Source organism: Polyodon spathula, chromosome 14 (genome assembly GCF_017654505.1).
Source record: "Polyodon spathula isolate WHYD16114869_AA chromosome 14, ASM1765450v1, whole genome shotgun sequence".
NCBI lineage: Eukaryota > Metazoa > Chordata > Actinopteri > Acipenseriformes > Polyodontidae > Polyodon > Polyodon spathula.
Window position 1 is genome coordinate 5223308 of NC_054547.1, and position 25258 is coordinate 5248565.

General features: G+C 36.6%; 2 protein-coding genes across 2 annotated transcripts; both read left to right on the top strand.

The window, feature by feature from the left end:
* LOC121326883 (metal-response element-binding transcription factor 2-like) lies at positions 1–6074 on the top strand. The gene is made up of 15 exons (XM_041270502.1): positions 1–191; positions 987–1185; positions 1407–1488; positions 2431–2526; positions 2828–2928; positions 3093–3241; positions 3325–3420; positions 3539–3607; positions 3705–3828; positions 4401–4468; positions 4603–4773; positions 5010–5106; positions 5222–5280; positions 5373–5474; positions 5586–6074. Exons 1-15 carry the CDS (start codon positions 187–189, stop codon positions 5944–5946), a joined length of 1779 nt encoding a protein of 592 aa, XP_041126436.1. The 5' UTR covers positions 1–186; the 3' UTR covers positions 5947–6074.
* A 14307-nt stretch (positions 6075–20381) lies between these two features.
* si:ch73-389b16.1 (coiled-coil domain-containing protein 18) lies at positions 20382–21579 on the top strand. The gene is made up of 2 exons (XM_041270516.1): positions 20382–20691; positions 21077–21579. The coding sequence occupies exons 1-2, from the start codon at positions 20532–20534 to the stop codon at positions 21292–21294; spliced, it is 378 nt and encodes a 125-aa protein (XP_041126450.1). The 5' UTR covers positions 20382–20531; the 3' UTR covers positions 21295–21579.
* The last annotated feature ends 3679 nt before the right edge of the window (positions 21580–25258 follow it).

The window sequence follows — 25258 nt, forward strand, 5'->3', positions numbered from 1 at the left end:
ACCAAAATGGCGAATGTATTGGGGGAGAGGGATCAGTTTGTAATTTTCTAGCACTTTGGAAATTAGACTGGGAGGAAACTTCTGGTCATTTGCAACAGAAGGACGTTTATGAGGAGGAAGACGCAAGTCTTTGTAGAGATAGAACATTTTACTGTATGAAGCGGTTTGTCAGGCTGTAGAGACCGAATGAGGTAAAATATATAGTGATTCTACTGGGAGTTGTTTTTATGTAACGGATATTCATCACAAAATGAGGCTAGTCAATAAAACCTATCATTTTACATAATCTTGGATATGTTATCGTTTTTGTTAAATAGGTACCCCCTATGATTCTCGATGTTGATGTTTTTTGTTTGTTCGGTAAGGATTGTGTTATTGTTCGTATAACAAAGAGAAGGGGTACGTACGTACGCTACTCCTCCTCGAGCCGGACGTACTGTACTGTATTTGTGGGATGTTTATGTTTGTGAAGAGAAAAAAATAAGCTTAAAAGTTTAAATATATTTAGTATAGCAAGTTAGCCATATGTTTTAATTGGCTAGATACAGTACGGTTGTATTTCGCTCCATGAACATAAACAAATGCATATCATTGTGTGGTTTTTTTTTTGTAGTAATAGATTATTTATAAATACGGTATTTGCCATTTACAAAGAAGAAAACAATACACAGTAGCTTTCCTGCTAATAATAACATTTTCTGATGCATCATCTTTGCACTGGAATACTGTAATTTAACAGTAGCTCGCAGCTGGGCAATTTTAGTCGTTGCACATCGATGTACTGGGGTGATTCCCAGAGACAGCATTTTGTAACGTGTGTATTAGGTGTTTTTTACATTTTATATATTGTTTTACACCCCAATGCCTTAGCGCTTTAATTAAGCATGGCTCCAAAACAGCACTGCAACCAAGGTGACTTTGCCCATAAACAAGCAGAATTTGGGTGAATGTCCATTGGTAAAAGTCATGTATTTTCTGTTAAACAGAGACGCTACGGGAGTGGGGAATTTATCTGTCCACAAAAAAACGCATTCCCACAGAACCCATAAGACACCCGTGTCCTTGGCTAAACTGCCATTCAAGGATGGACAGAAAACAAAAAAGCTTGCGAGGAAATTTGAAGAAGGCCAGGATGTCCTAGCCCGATGGTCAGATGGCTTGTTTTATCTCGGGACTATCACAAAGGTAATTTGGACAACTCGTATTTTATTTTTTTCTCTGTGTTTTAACATCACAATATTTCAGTGTGGAAGAACGTTTGATCAACATTATAATATATCTTGAATATGCCACATGTATCACATAAGCTGATTAGTGATGTCCTCATAATATAATGCAAGGCTATCATGTAATTAAGTTTTTATTCTTCTCTAATAAACTACATTCCAATTTGATTGGTTTTCCAGATAAACAAACATAAACACAGCTGCTTTGTTGTCTTTGAAGACAGTTCGAAATCCTGGGTTCTCTGGAAGGACATACAAACTGGTAAGTGACTTTGTTGGATTGCAGTGGGTATAATTCTTGCATTTAAACTTACTAGATGTACTGCTTGTCTTGTATTTTGTTTTCATACATTTGTGAAGCAATGATAAGATTAGATATTTCTTTAGGTTTGATATCAACATTGATGTGGCTATGTCTTGTAGGATGGACCTATATTTTCCATGCAAACTAAGTCATTAATTTATGTTTTTCAATTAACTTTTTTTCTTAAAGGAAGAACATCACCAGTAAGTGGTCCAAGGTTGCTGTAAATTGTTATGGTTTAATAAATTCCTATAAACATTGGGGTCACTGGAATAAAACAGACTTGGCATTGCTTTATACTTTTTTGTTGCTTTTTATTTATTTATTTTACTCTCTGGGTTTTATTTTCTTACTCTGTTCAGTCTTTTCCAATCCTGCTCATGCTAGTTATGTTGAATTTGATTTTGAGCAGTTGACAGACTTCTGGTTCTCCTTCTGGCCATATGCGAACTTTAGGCTGTACAAGCCATCCGGTGACTTGATTAGGGAAGGTATTTTAAAATCTGTGTTAGTGTTGATGTTTGTACGCTATTGCAGAATTTACTGTAACTTGTGCCTCCTTGTTCATTTTTTAAAAATTGTGTGATATATAAAATATATTTAAAAAATCATTTTTTACTGTATTGGAGATAATGGATGTTAATCACTGTCATCCTTCAGAATTGTTAGTGTCTTTAGTTTAGGATTTTACACTGAGCCACCGCATCAGTTGATTTTGATACTAATTCACCCTTACTTTCCTATATTTTAAAAGCGCAGAACTGTGATGAATTATACTGATTGTGTGTTTTAAATTAAATTCATTTTTGTGTTATGTTTTCACCAGGTGCTGTTTTTATTTTTCTTGTTTCTTGTTTTTTTTCTCCTTTTTAATAGTAATATAGCTTTCTACCATTTCAGGAGCAAGTGGTGGTGGGGAGATGGTCTGCACAATATGCCAGGAGGAAAACTCAGAAGCACCAAATGAGATTGTTATCTGTGATAAGTGTGGCCAAGGTAAATTTCATTAATTGGTTTTGTCTATGGTAAATGAGACACATTCCTACGCTTAGCTGCAAACATGTAATGGTCATTTAAGTATTGCCTCATTAGCATAGTGTTATGACAGGACTGTCATTGGTTTGCATTTGTTTTCTTGTATAATTAGATTTTGCAACAATTTAACGCCAAATTTAATTTCCTTACCTTATGTTACTTCATGTGCTACAGGTCATGGGACCCAGCATATTTTCCAGTGTGAAGCTTGAGAGTTATCTAAATTGTTTTATTCCATTTAAAACACATTCTTTGTCTGCAGGATATCACCAGGCGTGCCATGCACCAAACATTGATTCCAGCGTGATTGGATTGGATGAGAAGTGGCTTTGTCGCCAGTGTGTTTTTGCAACGACGACCAAGGTGAAATGCAGTTATTTGAGGAAATTGTAGAACTGTCTTCTAGAACCGTTTTCAGCAATGTTCACAAAAGCCATGGCTTTAGTGAGAACATAAGTTTCTGACTAATAATTAGATATTTTTCAGAAACCTTGAGCACAATGCATTTTTTTTTTTTTAACTTGTAGAGAGGCGGCGCTCTTAAGAAAGGACCGAATGCCAAAGCTCTTCAAGTCATGAAGCAGGCGTTGCCATACACGTTGGAGGACCTGGTGTGGGATGAGGGCCATAAAACTAATATCCAGCAATGTTATTGCTATTGTGGGGGACCTGGAGAGTGAGTATCATTTTATAAGGTTTTATAATATTACAGCATGTAAATATGTGGCTGGCTGAGGATTGTTGATGCTCTTTTCACAGCTGGTACCTGAAGATGCTGCAGTGCAGTAAATGTAGACAGTGGTTTCATGAGGCCTGCATACAGTGTTTCCAAAAGCCAATGCTTTATGGAGACAGGTAAGATGGTCCACATTTTATTATACAGGTTATTTTTTTAGATCTCCTGTCTATCTATATAAATAATAATTAGTTGCATGTTTTTTAAACATTCTTGTCTGTGTTTTTTACTTTTTAGGTTCTATGTATTTATTTGTTCTGTTTGCAATTCTGGACCAGAGTACCTCACACGCCTACCCTTACGATGGTAAGTAATATATTTGTTGTGCTTTAAGGTAAGATTTTCAAAATTTCAATGAACAACCTAACTTTCTGTGAGTATTAATTTTGTTTGATATTTACAGGGTAGATATAGCACACCTGAGCCTTTACAATCTAAGTGTTATTCACAAGAAAAAATACTTTGATTCAGAGCTGGAGCTGATGGCATACATTAATGACAACTGGGACAGACTACAACTTTCTGATGTAAGTTTCTAAAACACAGTATTTTAGTATAAAGAAAAGCTTCTGTTTTTAAATAACTCCTGTTCCTTGCAACAAACACAATTTAAAGCTCTATCCAGCAACGTGCAATGTATAACTTATATGAAAATGTTAGTTGTGTTGTAAACACAATATGCTACAGTGATTGCAAAATATTAAACCATAAGTTGTACAGTATGTGATATGCAGATGGGAGTAAAAGGGTTAATAATAAGCTTATTCAGTTGTTTCCTTCAGTTCATATAACAGAACCATGTACTTTAATAATGGTTTCCAAGGATTTATGGGTGTGGTGTAATTGGGTTTATTTAATGTAGGGAATATTGCAGTTGGATTTGGACACAATACTGCACATTGCTATAGTTTTTTAATCACAATCGAGGGTTCATACACATTCTCCTGGTATATTAATGCATGTGGTCTTTGAGCAGTCATAAGTACCTGTAATGTGTTCAGATTAATGATCTTAAATCTTGTTTCTATTTGATAATTTTTGGAGTTATGTGTACTATGAACACTGTAAAGCTGATTTATAATTTTATTTTTATCTCCAGCTTGGAGACACTCCAAAATGTGACAGATACGATAATATTCTAGAAGCACTAAATAAAAACAAAACCATGTAAGTGTCAACAATTACATTTTGTACTTCTTGATTGCGCTAAGGTGATTGGAAAGATTATTATTTTTTTTTTATCTAAAAAGTGATGGTCTTTATTTGTACAGTGTTAACATGTCAATTTTAATCTTTTTAAGGTTTATGTCTGGGAAAGAAATAAAGAAAAAGAAACATTTGTTTGGGCTGAGAATTCGTTTTCCTCCTGCTCCTCAGAATACAGACTCGAAAACAGCACAAGAGCCAGAGAGAGCCTCCCATGAAATCAAAATCAAGGGCAGAAAGTCTACAAAGCCTCTACCAGACAGCAGGTAAAACAAATGTTCTAATGCTAGTGCATTTCAAAAACATGCATGCAAATGCATGTCTGCCAATCATCAAGATTAAGACGTTACTTCGGTAAAGTTCTTTTTATATATTTTTTTAATCCTTTGTTATTTTTTTGTGTATAATAAGCTTTGGACAATGAAAACATGAATGATTAAATAAATGTTCTTTAAGGTTTAAATACAACCTTAATTTGTTTTTATTTATTTATTTTTACCAGTGAAGTAACAAATGGAGTAGGAAGAAAAAGAAAGTATGTAGGTCATTCACATGAAACGCTTGCAAAACTGAGACGGTCCTCAGAGCTCTCAACCCAGGTTAGTATAAAAACCCTGTAAGTGGGACTTGTTTGTATGCATGTAGAATAGCATTTGAAACTTGCCAGCGAGATCTCGTGCTCAAGTTTCTTGTCTTTTTTTTTTTTAATGCTAGGATCTGGACGAACCACCGGTCTTTGAAAACAATTCCTTGGATCTGCTTTCTTTAAAAAGGTGGTTGTTGTTGTTGTTGTTGTTGTTAGTAGTAGTAGTAATAATAAAAAGTTATTTGCTAACATTGGCAGACGTTATGTTTTCATAATTAGGAGTGATAAATCTGCACAGTCCTCGAGTACCTCGGATGTGGAATCGACTGGTGCTGCAAGCACCACTGAAACTACCTCAACAAGCATTTCAAGACAGTCAAGGTAACTCACTAAACTAAGCAACTTTATGGTGCAGTCAGCACTTGGATTGAATATGTTTCCTTTCTTTGCTTCCATGCAGTTGTATGCTAATTGGCTGTATTTTTGTTTTAGTTATTTTAGCTCCAGCAGGAGAACCCGTGCAGGCAGACTGTGGCCCATCGCTCGCCCCCCTCTGAGAAGAGGGAGGAGGCGAGGACGGCGACCTCGAAGGACACTCCAGACTTCAAACCCAGAGATCGATGGAGAAGAAGAACCCAAGGACGACTGTCAGTTCTCAGGATTAGACACCGACCTTGTTAGCAATTTAGATCAGGAGGTGCAGCTAAATCACCTGAAGAATTCCATCACTAATTATTTTGGTGCTGCTGGAAGAATGGCTTGTGGGGAAAAATACCGTGTTTTGGCTCGTCGTGTAACTCTCGATGGGAAAGTGCAGTATCTTGTGGAATGGGAGGGAGTTACTGCATCGTGAGCTTGGAGTCGCATTATGTTCACTGCAGATATTCATTCTGTAGAGGCATGTTATGTGGCTGAGAAGGAATTAATAATGTGACTTTTTTTTAATATATATATATATATATATATATATATATATATATATATATATATATATATATATATATATATATGGATATCACAGTCTGCCGGTCAGTTTATTCAAGACCAGTCGTGCACTACATGTTCACCTATATATTAACCGCAGCTGAATTTCAGTATCCTGTGAAGTCTAGCTAGGTTTTATGTTGTACAATCTGATTCTTTTACTAAATGAGCAGTATTGCTTTACCCAATTTTACTTTGGCTGTTGGTATAAATATAAAAAGAGGATCCAAAAATAAGAGTGAACTTTTCACATATACAAATCCATGTAGATTTGCCCTTTCTTTAAAAGCTGATTAAAATAAATGAAGGTAAAAAAAATAAATTAAATTGGTTTTGTGATTTGGATAAAATTATAATTCAGCAGATGTTATCGGACAAGTGTTTTGACACCACAAAATATTTTACGCATTTCATGTATTGTATTACATGTATTTCTTGATTCTTCTGAAATGTGAAGGTTATATCTGTTACATTAATAAATTATTGGGAATCTTGATTAACAGGAATATTTTAAACTGCAAAGTCATTTTTTTTCCCAGACAAAACATTTTGATCATCCTTTTTGTAAACAGTTTGATAAATTGATTTTGCTCAATTGTAATGCAGTTTTAATTCGTAACAAATGTCAAACACAAGTTACACAGGCAAAGTACCATGTTATTGCTATTGTCCAATGTGAAGTGTGATATAGCTTTGCATATGTAAACCTCTTAAATGTAAATCTTTTATGTGACTAGCAGTAAATGTCTTAACATATTTTCTTGCTGGTTTGTATTTTAGTAATTTGTTTCCTATGCAATTGAAAGTGTTGAAGAAACATAAGACTAGAGCAATTTTCAAGTTAAATGGTTTTGCCATAACTACTTCCGGACGAGTTTGCAGTTTTTAGTTACATTTTGACTCGAGCTCTAATTTCTGGTGCTATTTGTTGCAAATTTGCATTTAGAACTGGTACATACACAGACAGTTTACCTCTCAGGATGTCATCAGAAACGTTTATTGTACATATTTTTTTAAACCTTTTTGGAAATGATATGGACTGCATTTTGATGAATAGTGGACAAATGTGTCGACAACAAAGCAGCACAGTGCTGGTTTGAAACTTATTTTCTCAACAATATAATGCTTGTAGAAACTTTGCCAATCTCATGCCCTGTATATATTGTTTAATGTTCTCATGTACTTTCAGTAGCCTTTTAAATGTAATGTGTTGTATTAAGTGCAGTGTTTTTGAAGAGTACATTTGAGGCTACAGTCTTTTACCTTGACATTGATACCTCTGTCTCTTCTTGTTTTTTTAAATCAATAGTATCAAGGATTTTTTTTTTTTTTTAATATACAGGTAATGAAGCTTTTTTTCTGTTTTGCCAGTGTTGGACTTTAACTGTTTTTTTGTTTTCTGCTGGCTTTGAACAGGCTTCTTCGGCCAAAGAATAAAACCTCTAAAAAAGAACAAAACTTTTTTTTTTTTTTTTTGTACTGCTGTGTTTAATGAAATGTCCATCTAATGTCTATCATTACCTTCTACTACAATTTAATGTCTGTCTAATAAGAAGAGGCACATTTTAGATTAAGGTAAATTTATTCTGTGGGAAAAAATCAACACAATTGTATTGGCGTAAGAATAACAAACATTGTTAAAAATACTCGGATCCCCACTACACCCTAGTATTACTGTAGATTCAGCCCATGATCGTTACACCAGGAGTGCTAACCAAGTTAATTAAAAATGAAAGGCAAGTAGGATTTGATACAAATTTGATACAAAACTGAAGAACTTACTAGCAAAATGTGCAGACGAGGAGACTTTCTAGGTCTTGAAAGCTAGTGATTTTTTTATTTTTTTTAATTTTAAATTTTAATTTTTTTTTTTTTTTTTTTTTTTTTTATCAAAGTTTAATCTAATAACCGCTATCAAATGCTCAAATCTCGATTAACTCCCAAAACAAATCTCTCTATATAGTAATATCAAAGTGAAAGACACTACACTGCCTTAGTTTAACATTACTTAAGCCGAGACTGGTAACTGTAACTCGAATAATAATAATAATAATAATAATCTTACAGTATGTGCACTAGAAAGTAAGCAGGATTATGTCTGTATTAGCTCTAGGAAAATGAAATATGTCAATAATATGTACCCTGCTTTCGTTGTTTGGTATGGCAATTTTAATATGACAGAACCCGAAACGAGATCTACACAATAGAGAAAAGGCATCGGTTCTGTCGAACCCAGGTGTTGATCTACGACACAACTGTACAATTAAATTTATCTGATTTCTCTCCCTGGTTTATTGCAACCCCTACTATTTTGCATGAAGTTTTATTTTTCTAAAACTTTTAATGACCTAATTGTAATTTCTTTCATAAAATACAGGGCATCACTGCTTGGCAGAGTGCGTTATAAATGTTCCACAACAGGGAAGAAAACCTGACAGCAAATGTGGTGGCTAATAAAGAACGACTGAAGAGCACAGAAAAGAGCCTGCAGAACTTAGACAAATCAAAGTAAGTTCTCTCGTTCTCTCATTCTCTCTCTCTCTCTCTCTCTCACACACACACACACACACACACCCCTATATATATATATATATATATATATATATATATATATATATATATATATATGAAGCAGAATCTTTATCAAGAAGCCAACACAACACAAGGAGCTGCAGAATGGCTGAACACAAGAGGCCTTCGAACAGTGCTGCAGCCAAAGCCAGTTTCAAAGTAAGAACCAATTGCCAGGTGCATTGCCACAATTGCATGACCTTGGGAAATAGTTTACAATTGATAATCTTGATGAACGGTACATCTTGGACTTAGATGTATATGTAATTAGATGCCTTTTTTAGGCAAATAAATACAACTGTTGTACACAGAACCAGCCCGTGTGCCTTGTCCTGTGATTAAATAAGGATGCCCATTCCTGCCACTTTCACAGATCTTAAATGAATCACCAAAGACAGATTCTGCTCCTGGAGTTAACCCTTATATCTAAAGTTGTCAGTGTGCCAGAGTTGGAAGATCAGATCATTGGAATGCACTAAGGCAAGCATCTCCTGCTGCACATTTATTAAAAAGTTCAGTGTAATAACTGTTCTTTGTCATTGTGGGGGATTAGGGAATTCATGACTACTCCTCCTTTCATCGGTAGACTGGCAGTATCTAAAACTGGGAGGGGCATGAAGACTGATCTCCTCTATGCCTGTGGAAGGTGGTTCTATTTGGGGAAGCTTGCCATACGATTGCCTATGCCATGTGGATCCATTGAAAGTTTTACGGTTTTAAAAAAACTTATTTTTTTCTGTTTCGTTACCACAGATGCAGAAGAGAAGCTGGAAGAGAGTCATCAGACTGTGAAGACCATGGAGAGAGCAATGGAGAAGATGAAGGAGGAATTGAGGAGAGTGAATACTGAATTCTCTGAGAATTCTAGACTGGGGAACAGGTATGTTTTTTTTAGTTTTAGTTTTTAGTTAGAGTTTATTTTTTGCATCATCTGTCTAGCTACCATTTATAGAATTAGGGTAAACAAAGACTTGAGTTTATGTTTTGCAAGCCATAGCTCAATACATGGATTATTATTTGAAATTTATTTTGGTGAAGTTGGCATTTATAACTGTTTAATTATCATGTTCTATAACCAAATATACTCCACACTAGGTGACATTCTGGTATCAATAACAGTTTGGTGACATTTCATTGGTCATTCTTAAATAATTGAATTAATGAACAGACTGCGATTCATCATATTTAGAGGAAGTCACCAATCTCCTATAGACAGATGTATTTATTTATTTCTCAGAGCTGAACAACAAAGGAATGAAGCCCTGATTAACACAGAAAAACTGACTGTAGCTTTTCAACAAAACAAAGACATATTTTCAGAAAAACTGAAGAAGATCAAGTAACGTTTAGTAATGTGGAGGCTGAAAAGACGGAGCTGTTATCTGCCCTGACTGAATCCAACCAGAAGATTTCTAAACTAGAATCAGAGTTGACAGCTAAGGATAGGATTCTCGAAGAAAAGGGCTCCTTGAAGAGGGAAAACCAGGAACTGAGAACTCTCACGACTCAGCATAGTGAGAGACTGGTTGCGTGCCAGAGAGAAATTGAAGAGACGCAGTCTGAACTGGTCAGCCTGGAGTCCATCTTGTCACAGTTAAATAACAGAGAGGTAGCTGCTGATTTCAAAGGCTGCAGATTGTTAGCGTTCTGTAGCCATGCAATTAAGTGAAGTTTTAGTTATTGCATACAGTATTCAGTACTTCTGCATAATTATGTGACAAAAATATGTTTTAATCTGTTTTTTGTTTTAATTTGTTTTTTAAAGGATATGACTTATACATCTGGTAGTCTTTCCTTATGATTGCTTTGCTGCTGGCCTCAGTGTGGATGACACTAGTTTACTGTGCAACCATAACACAATTGGCCTTTAGCAGATATAGACGTGTTCCGATCAGGATCATTTTAAAAATGTTGATTTGAAAAACCTTTACTGTATTTCGATTTCATGTGTTTGAAGTGTTTTATAATGTTTGAATGTGGTTGTCCCTTAATGTTTTCTTTGTTTTTAAAGGTGGAAGTTGGAACAGTAAATGCAAAACCCAGCAGTTCAAACCACTCCCTGTCTTCAAGCCTGGGCAACAGTAGTGAACAAACAAAAGCACTGGTTCAGGACCTCCGGTATACTAAGAAATGTGAACTGTATTGTACTGTGATGTTGAAAGATGTTTATACAGGATATGTTGCTGAAATTAAACATATTCCAGGATTTAATTATCATTTTGGCACTATCCTCTCCTTAAAGGCCTTTAAAAAGTACCAAATAATAAAACAAACAACAACTCGACCCCTTTTTGGATGGCTGACTTCTGACTGACCCTGGAATGAACTGAAAAAAACATCCAGTCCGGGGCACACTGTTCCTCTTATAGAGCACCCTCACAGGTCGGGAGGGAGATTGTTGGCTCATTCGCTTTCTGTCACAGTCTTGATTTGCTTTAGTAATTCTTACATGTTTCAAAGGTCAGTTGCACAAATAAGAAATAAAAAAAAAAGTTAAATAGTTTAAATCTTGAATTTCAGATTGAAGGAAGAAATTTGGCCTTGTAGTTATTTTTTCCCTTTGAAACGTTTGCCACGTTTTCATCAAGCCACCTGGTGCCACTGTTTGCTAAGTAAAAATCTCCAGTTGCCAAACTCCAAACTGCAGTTGCAAACTTTGTCTATTTGTTGCAATGTGTGTTATGCTGCCACTGTGACAAACAGCTATAAGATTTTATTTAACCTTTATGTACCTAACTGTGGCCATTATTTGGACTATATAATATATCACTAACAAATTCTCTTTTATTTTCTGTTTTCATAGGAAAACAATAACCAAATTCAAAGCTTGAAAAGGACTTTTAAAAAAGAACAGAAGGATATTCTGTTGGCATGTGAAAATGCCCAAAAAGAACTGGAGGGCAAGATTGAATGTGTAAACTTTTTATTATTTTGTTTTAATCGGTAACACTAATAGTTATATCCATCACTAATAGTTATTATTATATCAAAATACTGATTCACAGGATTGGCATGTAAATGGTTTATATGCTTATAAATCCATTAGTGATCATATAGTTTACCCTCTCATGAGTACTTTAGTAGTGCTGCTTGTGACCCTGTAAATATAATTAAATATAATTAAATATAATAAGTTTACACTCCTGCTTGATTTTTGTTCTCTGAAGACAGAGACATTCTTTGCATTTGTTTGCATGGGGTGTTCTCACTAGCTCCAGAGTGATGTTAAGCAGAAGCAGCTGAAACTGAAAGAGCAGGTGAGAATGCTGTCCATTCTGCAGCAGAACAACCAGGCCAAGTACCAAAGAGTAGGGTCCCTGGAATCAGCGCTGGCACATACTCAACAGGTGGGCTGGGCTGGGCTGGGCTGGCAAGGGTCTGGCTGCCAGGACCTGGCACTATTGAACTGGTCCGCTTTTTCGTGGGTGTAGTGTGTCACACATAGTTGCTTTGCATTTGGTAGTAAATTAATAACATTTAGCATGGTGCTGCACTCTCTCCAAAAATCTTTTGTAGGTATTTCAGGGTCGAACATTTATCATTTCAGCAATTACAGAATAGTTAGCAATTTGACACCCAATGGACTATAAATGCACAAATTAAAATAGGAGCAGTTACATGTTTTCAGTTGCTTCTCGCTACTTTTATACTTTCAAATAGAGCCCAAGGAGTCAGTACATCCTGTAATGTGCAAAATTGCAAGTGGAAAAGAGAGTTGGTTATTTTTCTTTTGAATTGACTGGATTTTTGCATATCTAAAGTTCCCAATGTTCCATTACCTGCTGCCAAAAGTAGAATAATCTTTCCAGAATTTGTGCTTGCAGGGAATACAGGGATGAATAAAATATCCCTCTACTGCATTCTGTCATGCACACATGATAAAGGGATCAAAATGTACCCCTTCCTGACTCATAGGGGTAACACATTGTCATACTGACATTTCACATTTCTTCTAGAGAAGCACATTTTAATAGCTGACATGCTACTTAGTGTAATGCATCTTCATGTAAGGCCTTTCCATCTTCAAGTAATACAGAAATGTGTTTAGTTTGAGTTCAGATAAGTTACCTCTGTTTGTCATACCATGGTCCTAATCTAGATGGCAGCAATGGACAAATGCGATTCATATCAATACAGAAACTATAAGTCTTTTGATTGTCATTGAATTTATTAAGTTTCTTTTGATTTTTCTAAATAGCTTTAATTTAAAAAAAATGATTACAGTTTAGTTGTGTGTGTGTGTGTGTTTTTTTTTAATTTTTTTTATGGATTTAATGTTTTATCACATTATCTATAAATAAGCCTCTCCCAATAATGTGTATTATTTCAGTTGGCCTGATTGTTTCAGAAAAAAAAAAGTAACATACGAGATAATTTAACAGGTATTTTTCAGATTTTGGGCTGCAGCCATGAGTAACAAAAGGAAAAATGTTATAACGTGCCAAAGCTTCCTCAGTCTCTCGTGTTTAATAACTTTAAAACAGTGTGTTGGAAAATGTTGGGTACCATGGATGGTAACATGACCATGGCTGTTTTGATTTATGTATTGGTAAGAATTTGCTATGTGTTGACAGGAGCTGGAAATAAAAAATAAAAGGAAATACGAAGCATTCCGGGATTTCCAGAACAAGCTGAACAAGCGGCAGAGAAGGTGTGTTTCATTTAAAAAGTACACCTAAAGGACTGCACATTTTTCACAAAGTTTCAGTATTTCTAGACATGCCAGTAGAGTAAATGTGTTGTATGTACAAAAATCAAGCTTCTTTTCTTTTAAAAAGTGACCATGGTGTTTTATCTTTCTGAATCTCTATAGATTAGGTACCTTGAGGCAGCACTGTCAGCTTGCAAAGATGAGTTAAAGTTCTACCTGCGGGAAGTGGAAGACCACAAAGAGCATTTTGAGATGCAGCTACAGAAAAAGTCTGAAGAGGTGAACCAGCTTCTCGTTAACACGTTCTGTGTACTAGATGCAGGGTTTAGTACTCACAACACTGCGTTTAGTTCAGGACTTGCATAAAGTGAAAGACTTCTGTTAACCAACTTGTGTGACACAAGCCTAGATCTATTTCTGTTTTTTTTTTTTTTTTTTTTTTTGTAAGATGTTAATCACTAGTCTGTGTGAAACCATTCATGAACTTTGAACGAACGACCCCCAGACAGACAGGAACACTCAAACACACATGTATGCAAAAAAAAAAGAAAAAAAGAAAACCTACCTAAGAAAATTTTGCAGGTTTGTTTTTCATCATTAATTTTAATAAAAAAAAAAAAAAAAAATATTATAATAAAAATACCATCAATGGTTGTCTCTAACCAGCTTTCTGTTGCAATCACTGCTGTTGTGGACTCTAACTAACTTTCTAACTTTTTTCTGTAGGCATGTGAGTTTACTGAATTTAGCTGAAAGGCTTGTGATATCGGAGCAGCAGAAGTTTGCATTTGAATCTGTTTGCTGTTCAAAGTGCCAACCAGTAGCCCATGGAATGCTTGCTTGTTGTTGAGTGTGTGCGTGTTCTTCAGGTTCATCTCCTGCAGAAAGAGATGAAGTGCAGCATGCTGACCCTGCAGGAGACCAGCTGACAGAACGTGCTCCTGCAGCAGACCCTCCAGCAGCAGCTGCAGATGTTACAGTAGGGGAGCTGCCAGATCGGAGAGCTGGAGGACAGGCAGGCGGCGGAGCTCGAGAGACAGGTACCCACGGGAGTCAACAAGTGAGCCATGTGGAGCTGCTTAGACCAGCTGGCCAGATTGCTTAATACTTACAAGTGGCCTTTTCAACATTTTTGGTTATAAAAGTAATAGTAACAAGCCCTTGTCAAGGTTACTATAAGGCCTTGAAGGGGCACATTGCCCATTACAGGAGTAATTTGACTGCAGTGTAAATTTCACTGGATAAATGTCAAGCTTTTGGTTATTTAGGCTTCATAAGAACAATCCCATCTATGTGAAATCAGTTTAAAGAAATTTAAAAATCCTTTGGAATGAACCAGTTTTCCGTTAGAAAACCTGATTTGGGTGGAGTCGACTGCTGTGGATCTGTTTACTGTGGTTTCAGATTTCCTAGTGGAATTGGGTCAAAGTGACTGAAATGTTTATCAGCTATGAGCTGTCTTGTGAACCCTCTGGTAAAAACCTGCCAGGGGTGTGAGCAGTCTCTAACTGGAGTGGAATGGTTTTCCACGTCTGCAGGAAAATGTCATGAAACACATGGCATGCGTATAAAACAAGCCTTTGTATAGTACTCTGTTTAGGCACAACTTTCAAAAATTCAAATAACACATTTGCTGGCTGTTAAGTGTAGACTGTGCTTGTAGAGATAAGGCATATTCAGATGATATTACCAATAACTCCTTGAATTACATCCCTTGTTTGAGATAAAAAAAAGTAGTTGCTGTGCTTGCCTCAAGCCAGATGTGCACATGGTAGTCCTATTTCTTTGAGGATATTGTGCTCTGACAGCATTGTATTCTGTCCTAAATTCCTCTAAGTCACAATCCTTCTTTGGAATTGAGTTCAAATTTTAAAAAAAAAGACATTCTTCGGAATAAAACAGCTGCAAATTTTATTTTTACTTTGTTTTTTGTTGTCTTTTTTTTTATCCGTTTAGGCAGAGATTTGGCAAGTATAAGGAAATGAGCTTAACTTACATACCAGCCTAAGCTGTAAATGCAAAATTAGAGTCATCATTATTGTGCAGATCATTATTTCTGGGAAATGCTTGCTATGCTAAAAGAAATGCTAAAAGGGGCTCTAGCACTTCTTTTTTACATTATACTTCTGCTTTGGCTCGATATTTCATTTTCCTCTGCATCAAGCTGCCCCAATCCCTATATAACAGTGGGGGGTTGCAGTTAAAGAGAAGGCGCTAGTGTTACCTCGCTGCCATGTTATTCTGCAATGCTCGTATTCTAAAAGGTGGATTTGATTTTTATTTTATGACAGGTCTCCAAATTAGAGCAAGAACTTCAGAAGCAGAAGTAGGCCCGCGAAGGAAGAGCTGAGGAACACAGAAGAGAAGCTTTGGAAAGTCTGTCAGGAGTCTGAAGATAAAGAAAGACAAGTGGTCTGACTTTCTTCTGCTATGAAGTAAGAGTGTTTCATCAAATCAGCCTGTGGGCACAGCGGAGAAAATGACCTGACCAGTGTTCAGTGCAGTGGGCATTACTGACAGTTCTCTGACCAGTGATGTCCTCTCCATTGAGTATTGTTACAATGTTTTTTGTTTTTTTGTACTGGATTATATTAGGGTGCTAAACACCATTACAGTGAGAGACTCCAGTAAGATTATGAGCCCTTAATTATGGCTGACCGAGTGTTAAAATAAGCTTTTAGTGTTTGGTGTTAAAAAGCTTATGTCTGCAAAATCCTAAAAAAAGTGACAAGTATGTATCTCTATAGCTTACAGAATCAAATTATAACATGGAACTGTAAAGATTAATTTTCCCGAATTCCAGCATATGACAGCTTTCAAGGAATTTAAGCTTTTCATTTCAAAATGTTACAGTGCTTATAACATAGACCTGTGACCTTAATATGGATGCTATATTATGACCATGTGACTTTTCGGCTTCTATATGTTAAAGATTCTGTGCGTTAGGATGTTTTTTTTGTGCAAGAAAAAACAACCCTACTGTGGCAGTATTTTTACAAAGATGCCAGCACTGCAGCGCTGTGGTATATGCGAGGTTACACAAGCAAGGCAAGCTAAATTGAACTCTGACCCAACATGTCAGAGTTCAGTTTGTGGTTGATGGGGGTGCTTCAAGATTTCGGTATGGAATCCTAAATCTAAACAAAACGTATTTTGTAAAACATGACAAGGCTCATGACTTCCAGTTCATGCTGATGTGAAATGTTAAGCATTTCAGATGTCTTGTTTACATGCCTTGTGATTGGAGCTTGACGAATACAGTACTGCATTGTGCTTATAAATGTGTCCAGGAATCTTTCTTTTCTGAACATGACTACTGAATACCACAGTAAATAAATAACAAACACCCTGTTTTATAAATATAGTTAATTGCTTTGATATAATTACATTTTCCACAGTCATTATCCCCTGTGGGTTATTCATATTCCCCACAGCTAGGCTATTTTTAGTTTGTACACATTCAGAGAAAACCAGTAACCCATTTGTAATTAACTAGTTGTGGACATTCATTGGCAGAGGTTTGTGATAGAATCAAAATCTGGGTAATGGAAATTTACACACATGTTATATTTGTTGAGAGCTGTTAATCTAGTTTTGATTAAAGTTATCTATGGTCATTCTTTACTACCTGTTCTTGAGATTTTTTTTGGATCTATCTCAACTGCTTTACACAATTTCTGGATTTTATAGAACCGCTTATGAAGGTTGTATGTGAACGGTTTGCCTGAATTTGATTAAACTTGCCATAGAAAAATGTTTTTTAATACAGGTAATAGAAGTAAAAAAAAAAAAAATCATATCAAGCAGTAAGCATTTCTTTAAAATAGAAATGGTTTGATAACATAGATCAAGCCCTTGGCTCCTTCAGTTGTTTGGCATTTGTATTATAATGCAGAACAATCTAGCATAGTCTCTAAACCACCACAAGGGGTAAAATGATATTCTGATTGAAAACAAATGATACACGCAAACAAATATGACACACATTTTCTTTTATGGAAACTAATTTGCGGAGGAAATACTGGACTATAAATAGAATGGAGGCATACAGTGAAAGGGAAATGGAAAATGCAGATAATATTTGTCTAGGCTTTTGGGCATTTGATTGGGCATCTCTTATTTCCAGAGGAATGCATCATTTCTCAATACTTATTTTCAGAGCTAGAGACAGCAGAATGGACAGTGTGGTGGCCTTACCAGTGTATGTTAAAATATAGGTTATATATATATATATATATATATATATATATATATATATATATATATATATATATATATATATATATAAAATCTCCCTCCTAAAGTCCAACTGCCACTGCCTCAGAGTGGCAGGAGAGTGTAAGCGGGTTCTCAAGACGAAGTACAAGGGCGCCCCCTGACTCTGGCAGGTTTAACTGTGCTGTGAACGCTTGAGTAAGATACTCGACCAAAGTGGAAGGGGCACTCGCCAACCAGCATGGTGAGTTATGGTGTTATGGCCAACCCCCCCATGATGAAAGCACAAATAAAAAACTTTGCCCTCATTCCCCAAAGACTGGATTGCTGCTAACCAAGGCAGCAGCCGGTTAGGCATGAAGGCAGAGGGTGCTGAGAATCACTGGGTTACGATTTTAGGGTGCCGCAGAACACTGAGACTGGCCATGTACAACTGCAGATCTCTTTCAGGTGAAGCAAGACTTCAAGAATTGGAAGAAGAACTTGGAAGAATCAATTGGAACATCATAGGACTAAGCAAGCTACGGCAAAAAGACGAAGGACTACTAGAACTCAAGAGTGGACATCTTCTACCGTGGCACTACAGATGGACAAACAGGAGGCGTTGGATTCATTGTCCACAAGAGAATCAAGAATAACATAGTAGAGATTGGCAGTGCGTCAGAGTGGTCTGCAAGACTGATAGTGAAAGCTTCAAGGAGTATGAACTTCAGGTCATCCAATTTTTTGCACCAACAACAAGCTATTCGGATAAAGAAGTCGTAGATTTTTATGAAGAAGTACAAGAACTACACAAAAATGTGAAGAGCCACTATAAGTTCATCATCTGTGACTTCAACGCCAAAATAGGAGCCCAGCAAGAAGACGAGAATTCGGTCTGCAAATTTGGACAAGGCAACAGGAACGAGAGGGACAACAGACTAGTCGAATTTGCAGAGAACATTAACTTACTCATCATGAACACCTTCTTCCAGAAGAAACCCATCAGGAAATGGACATGGAGAGGACCCAACAGAGTGAAGAATTAAATTGACTGCATACTCACTAACAAGAAGCACACCGTACAAGAGGTCTCAGTATTGAGCAATTTTAACACAGGACGTGACCACAGACTTGTAAGATGCAAAATACACCTAAACACAGCACTGGAGAGAGCGAAGCTCGTGATGACGAAATCCAACACAATTAACGTAGAAATGCTCCAGAAACACAGCCTGGTGTTTCAGCTGGAACTGAAGAGTAGATTCAGCGCTTTTCAAGATCTGCAAAAAGATGAAGCAATTGAGATAAACACAATCTATGAGTAAGTGATGCAAGTAATTGCAGAAACGGCAAAAAATATCACTGGAACACAGAGTACAAAATGTGACCAGAAAGTCATGCAAGAGACAAAGAAATGGAAATGAAACAAACAGCAGCTCTGAAGACTGAATACACTGAGCTCTGTAAGACAATAAGAAGGTATCACTGAGGATACATGGTCATGCACATGTACGTTGGTAGAGAAAACTATTGAAAACAACCGAAGCATGAAGAAAGCAAAACAAAGACTGATTATTGGGGGAAAAATTGATTTTAGTAATGAAAAAAGAGGACAGGACTGATTTTGAAGAGAGTTGAAGACTTTTACAGAAAATTATATCAAGATGAAAAGAGCAATGTAGCAAAGGACGAAGACGAGACGGGAAAAACGCAACCCGAGGAAGAAATTCCAGACGTCAAACAAATGAAGACAGGAAAGGCACCCGGAGAAAACTGCATTAACACCATGAAAGAAGGCGGTGAAGAAGTGACAGAAATACTGCTGCATATTTTTATAGATTGTGTTAAGCAAAGTTCCAAATGACTGGAGCAACGCATCAGTGATACTTTACATGAGAAAGGAGATGAAGAGGACCTCAAGAACTACACACCTATAGTTTAGCTAATTTAGATTAATCTACAACATTTTACCAAGATACTCACCAACAGACTTCAAGATAAGTTTGACTCGGCACAATCAAATGAACAAGCAGGATTCAGGAGTAGATTTAGCACAACGGATCATCTTCAAGTTGTACGGCAAGTGATTCAAACTAGCAATGAGTACAAACTATCACTTTGCCTGGGATTCATCGACTATGAAAAAGCCTTTGACTCTGTTTACACAAGATCTGTATTAAACTCTTTGAAAAATAAGGAATTGAGAAAACATACAGAGACTTGATCAGCGACAAAGTCAAGATTACAAAAGGAGTTTGTCAAAGAGATACAGTTTCCCCAAAGCTCTTCTCGTCCACCCTAGAAGACATTTTCAAAACACTAGGTTGGGAAAATAAGGTGCTGCAGATCAAAGGAGCCTACTTAAATCACCTACGATTTGCTGACAACATCCTCATATTTGCCACATGCCCAGAAGAATTACAAACAAGAACACAAGAACTACACAAGGCTAGCATCAAAGTGGGTTTGAAAATGAACCTGAAGAAGACTCAAGTCCTGTTCAATAAATATACCACTTCACAGGTAATTGAAGTCAATGGGATCAAGCTTGAAGAAGTCAATAACTACGTATACTTAGGACAGTTAAGTTTCAGCAACGGAGAACCAAACATGCAAAATCAACAGAAGATCAAACATGGGCTGGAGTGCCTTTGGAAGATTAAGCATGGTTGAATTAACAATCTTATTTAGCATTACTATAAAACTTGTACATTGAACATTCTTGGTGTACAAAACAATATTGGCTTTGGTTATGACTTCTTTGTAGATAACCATCAAGACAAACAGCATGCATTATTTATCAAGAAAAACAAAATTACTGTAGAGCCTGGACAGCTATATTTCTGGGGCCAGGATTAGGAATGTCACACTGCTTTAGGCTATCTGCAGTCATATGACTCCTCCGCTCCACAAAATCTGGGTTTGTGAAGGGTATTTCATGCTGTCTATATAAAGAACTGCTCCTCAACATCCCCGGCAGTGTGTGTGCCGTGGTGGTGTCTAACCTGCTTGTCCCTGTTTTGCTGTTCAGACAGATGAAGATGGAGATGGATGACTGCAGGAACAAGCTGTCGGAGGTGGAGAAGGAGCTCCTGAGGCTGAGAAGAGACAGCAACACCAAAGCCAGCCAGCTCGACCTGCTCGAGTGTACCCTGCAAGAAACACGGGGACAGCTGGAGAAGAAGTCTGATCTCGGTACAATAACGTTACCTATTACTACCAGCCTCAGTACTGTAAGGTTGCCTGTTGGCAGGCTTTCTACAGGAACATTTCATTTTAGCCATCAGTGGTGTGTGTAATTATACTGTTTATAAGGCTTCATTTTGGGATTGAAGGATTTGCAGATGCATCATTTGAAATTGTTTTTAATTAGATTTTTTTTTTTACACATTATCATAGTGGTTGAGAAGTATTTATTTTTCTAGAATAAAAAGTAAAAATACTTATCAGATACTGCACTTAAGCAACCTTTCTGCTTTTGTAACCCCTCTTCAGACCTCAGGGTCCTATGGCTTGCATGTTGTACTGTAACACATTGATGCAGATACTGTATACTGAAGAACCTTTGTTCACCGTGCAGTGGTAGACCTGGAGGAGAAGCTTCATCGCAGCGAGGCTGACCGGCGCAACTCCCTGCAGAGGACCCAGCTGCTGGAGGACCAGCTGATGAAGGTGCGGGGGGAGCTGGTGGACACCATGGGGCAGCTCCAGGAGCTGAGTGACGTGCTGCAGAAGACACAGCTCTCCGCCGGGGAGAAGGAAGCAGTCATGGAGATGCTTGCCACAGAGCTGAGGTGAGTCTGAGCCCGGTTCAGGACCCCCAGCACTGAACAACTGCACACACAACATCAGGACTTGTGACCTGATTGTCTTCTCCATTGCATCTCCTGCTGTCCTCTCTGCACCTCACCACTGTGGACCTGACCCTGCCTCCAGCTCCTTCACCTGTAAATCACACTGCCCTCACTGGGAACTGATTCAGAGCTGTATTTTCTGAGCACTGATTCTGTAACCTGCTTTTTGTTGTCTCTTTAAAGAAAGATTGTCCTCCTAAGTAAACTCTGTATACAAGAGAAAATTATAAAAAACACATTTGATATATATATAAAAATAATGTATTTTAAATGTTTTAATTTTATTTTGTCTTTTTTTCTGTTCCCAGTACAGTTGAATGTTTTGTGTTTTGAAAAACCTCTTAATAACATTTTATCTGGAGTGATGTGTACTGTGTGTTGTATGTGTCGGGCAAGAGTTTACTGTTTATGGTGTCATTTGTTTTATTTTTCTTTTAGTTCATGAAAAAGAGCACTTAGTTGAATAGAATTAATTTGTACTATCAATTGTAAACAGAATTTTACCTGGCGGTAGTACTACAGTACAGTTAAACTGATATTATATGGGAGATATTGAAATTGGAGATGGAATCTATGAAAAAGACCTAGGAGTTTTTGTTGACTCAGAAATGTCTTCATCTAGGCAATGTGGGGAAGCTATAAAAAAGGCTAACAAGATACTCGGATACATTGTGAAAAGTGTTGAATTTAAATCAAGGGAAGTAATGTTAAAACTGTACAATGCACTTGTAAGACCTCATCTTGAATATTGTGTGCAGTTCTGGTCACCTCGCTATAAAAAAGATATTGCTGCTCTAGAAAGAGTGCAAAGAAGAGCGACCAGAATTATTCCGGGCTTAAAAGGCATGTCATATGCAGACAGGCTAAAAGAATTGAATATGTTCAGTCTTGAACAAAGAAGACTATGTGGCGACCTAATTCAAGCATTCAAAATTCTAAAAGGTATTGACAGTGTCGACGCAAGGGACTTTTTCAGCCTGAAAAAAGAAACAAGGACCAGGGGTCACAAATGGAGTTTAGAAAAAGGGGCATTCAGAACAGAAAATAGGAGACACTTTTTTACACAGAGAATTGTGAGGGTCTGGAATCAACTCCCCAGTAATGTTGTTGAAGCTGACACCCTGGGATCCTTCAAGAAGCTGCTTGATGAGATTTTGGGATCAATAAGCTACTAACAACCAAACGAGCAAGATGGGCCGAATGGCCTCCTCTCGTTTGTAAACTTTCTTATGTTCTTATGTTCTTAAAATGTACCAACATACCCACTAAAAAAACACAGACACACAGCTCCAAAGTAAAAACAAACAAACAAACAAAAATAAACAGCTAGGCTCTGGATATTGCTCTACCAAAAAAAATGGTCGATTTATAATGCCTTTAAATGGAAGTACATTTCACAAGCAAACATATTGGACTGGATTTTTTACTTTCCCTTAAGTGGTGTTGAAGATGCACTTTCATTTTAAGTTAAAGGGACATGCATTGTGAAAGTGAACACAATTTAAATTTTCAAAGAAAATGTGGACGGGTATAAGTAAAGAAAATGTGGACGGGTATAAGTAAAGAAAATGTGATTTTGCATCATTAAACAAATAATGTTGTCTTAAGCACAGTGGAATATAGGGCCCATTGGATGTCTGAGACAACTCCAGCCAAAAATGGATTTTCCCCCATTAAACTGGAATTGTCTGCTTGGCCTAGTGTGCCCTGTTCAAGCTGTGTGAGTAAGATGCAGAGCCCTTAGCTGATTGGTGGCCTTTTGTTGTTGTTGCCTGGTTCTGGTCAGGCCACTACATATACTACTGGTTTGTGGGTTAAATATTTCATATGCATTACAAAATGTAAAACTTTTCCAAATTCCAGTTCAAATCAAATGAGTATTCATGAATTGTTCAGTTGATACATACTAAAAATATACCTTGGAATGTACAGTACAGCCATATTTTAAATGCAGAACCTAGATGGCACAAGATGTAACAGAAGTCTGCTTTCTTCAGAAAGCATGTGAGTGTGGGGTGGGCTGATTTTTAGTAAAACTTCAAACTTCAACTTCAAAGCATATAGATTTAAGAGATAGAACATGTAAAAATGATCAAATAAGGACAAACACGTTTCTTTTAGCAGCTCTAAAATTGAAATAACTGGAAGTTTAACTACCCACATATAACCAGTATCCGTGTAGTGCCCATTTCATCTGGCCTGTAAAAGCCATTACACAGATAACCCAATATTGTGTACTGCTTGTTTTTAAGGCTTGTTTACAGGCTCAGCTGCCTTAACTTTGATCAAATCATGCTGTATCTCTTCTGATAACTATTTTTAAGATCCCAGTTTTTTACTAGCACTAAGCAAGCAATTTGTATCTTGCCAGGGTTTGACACCATAATGTTTTTAGTTTCATCCTGAAGGAGTGTTACTTCCACACCATGTTTACTGCTTTGGATTGTGAGAGATGGAGATTTTTGGCTGATCTCTGGCATGTGTATTTATTCTAAGAAGCAATCTGTCTTGTATGAGTAGTTGGCCAGATATTGGAGGAATAAGCCTCCATCGCCAAACACACAGACACATCATTTTTCAATAGAGACGTGAGGAATATAACTGTACCATTTGCCTTTGACCCAGAATGGCTGCAGTATTGTTTTCCTGATGACAAAAACTTTCGGATTCTGGCTTCATTCTCCACAATTCTCCAGTTTGATCCTGGGTAGTATAGAAAATAAATGAACCCTTTTGTAGTTTGACAAAACTGCTGCCACCACACTATCAAAGCCGTATATCTCAAAGACAAATAGAGGTAGTGACTTCATATTTGCAGAGTTATATAAACACTACAGGCTAAATGTTTTGGTGGCCTTGATCGTTCATTTGATATATACACAGCACACTTGAGTGATTGTCTCTGCATCCTGGTACACATGTATACAATCATCCTCTCAGTCATCTTCCATTACTAATGCTGTCCAATACAAATTAATACTTCACCACATAGTTTTAAACTGTAACCATTTGAATGATGGACATATATATATATATATATATATAATATATATATATATATATATATATATATATATATGTATGTATATATATATTGAGAAAAAGGAAGACTGCTGTGTACCAAAATGATCTATATAGATAAGAAGAAAGATATTCTTATTGCTTGTACTAATCCTACGAATTCTTCTTTTTTGTTTTTTACTATAAATCCATGAATTTTTCCATCTTAAATTGATTATATATATATATATATATATATATATATATATATATATATATATATATATATATATATATATATATATATATATATATAGTGCCTTGCAAAAGTATTCAGACCCCTGACCAATTCTCTCATATTACTGAATTACAAATGGTACATTGAAATTTCGTTCTGTTTGATATTTTATTTTAAAACACTTAAACTCAAAATCAATTATTGTAAGGTGACACTTGGTTTTATGTTGGGAAATATTTTTAAGAAAAATAAAAAAAAAACTGAAATATCTTGCTTGCATAAGTATTCAACCCCCACAAATTAATATTTGGTAGAGACACCTTTCGCTGCAATAACAGCTTTAAGTCTTTTGGGGTAAGTATGTACCAGCTTTGCACACAGTGTCGGAGTGATTTTGGCCCATTCTTCTTGGCAGATTTGCTCCAGGTTGTTCAGGTTGGTTGGACGACGCTTGTGGACCGCAATTTTCAAATAGTGCCACAGATTCTCAATGGGATTGAGATCAGGACTTTGACTGGGCCACTGTAGGACATTCACGTTTTTGTTTTTGAGCCACTCCAATGTTGCTTTGACCTTGTGCTTGGGATCATTGTCCTGCTGAAAGGTAAATTTCCTCCCAAGCTTCAGTTTTTTAGCAGACTGAAGCAGATTCTCTTGCAGTATTTTCCTG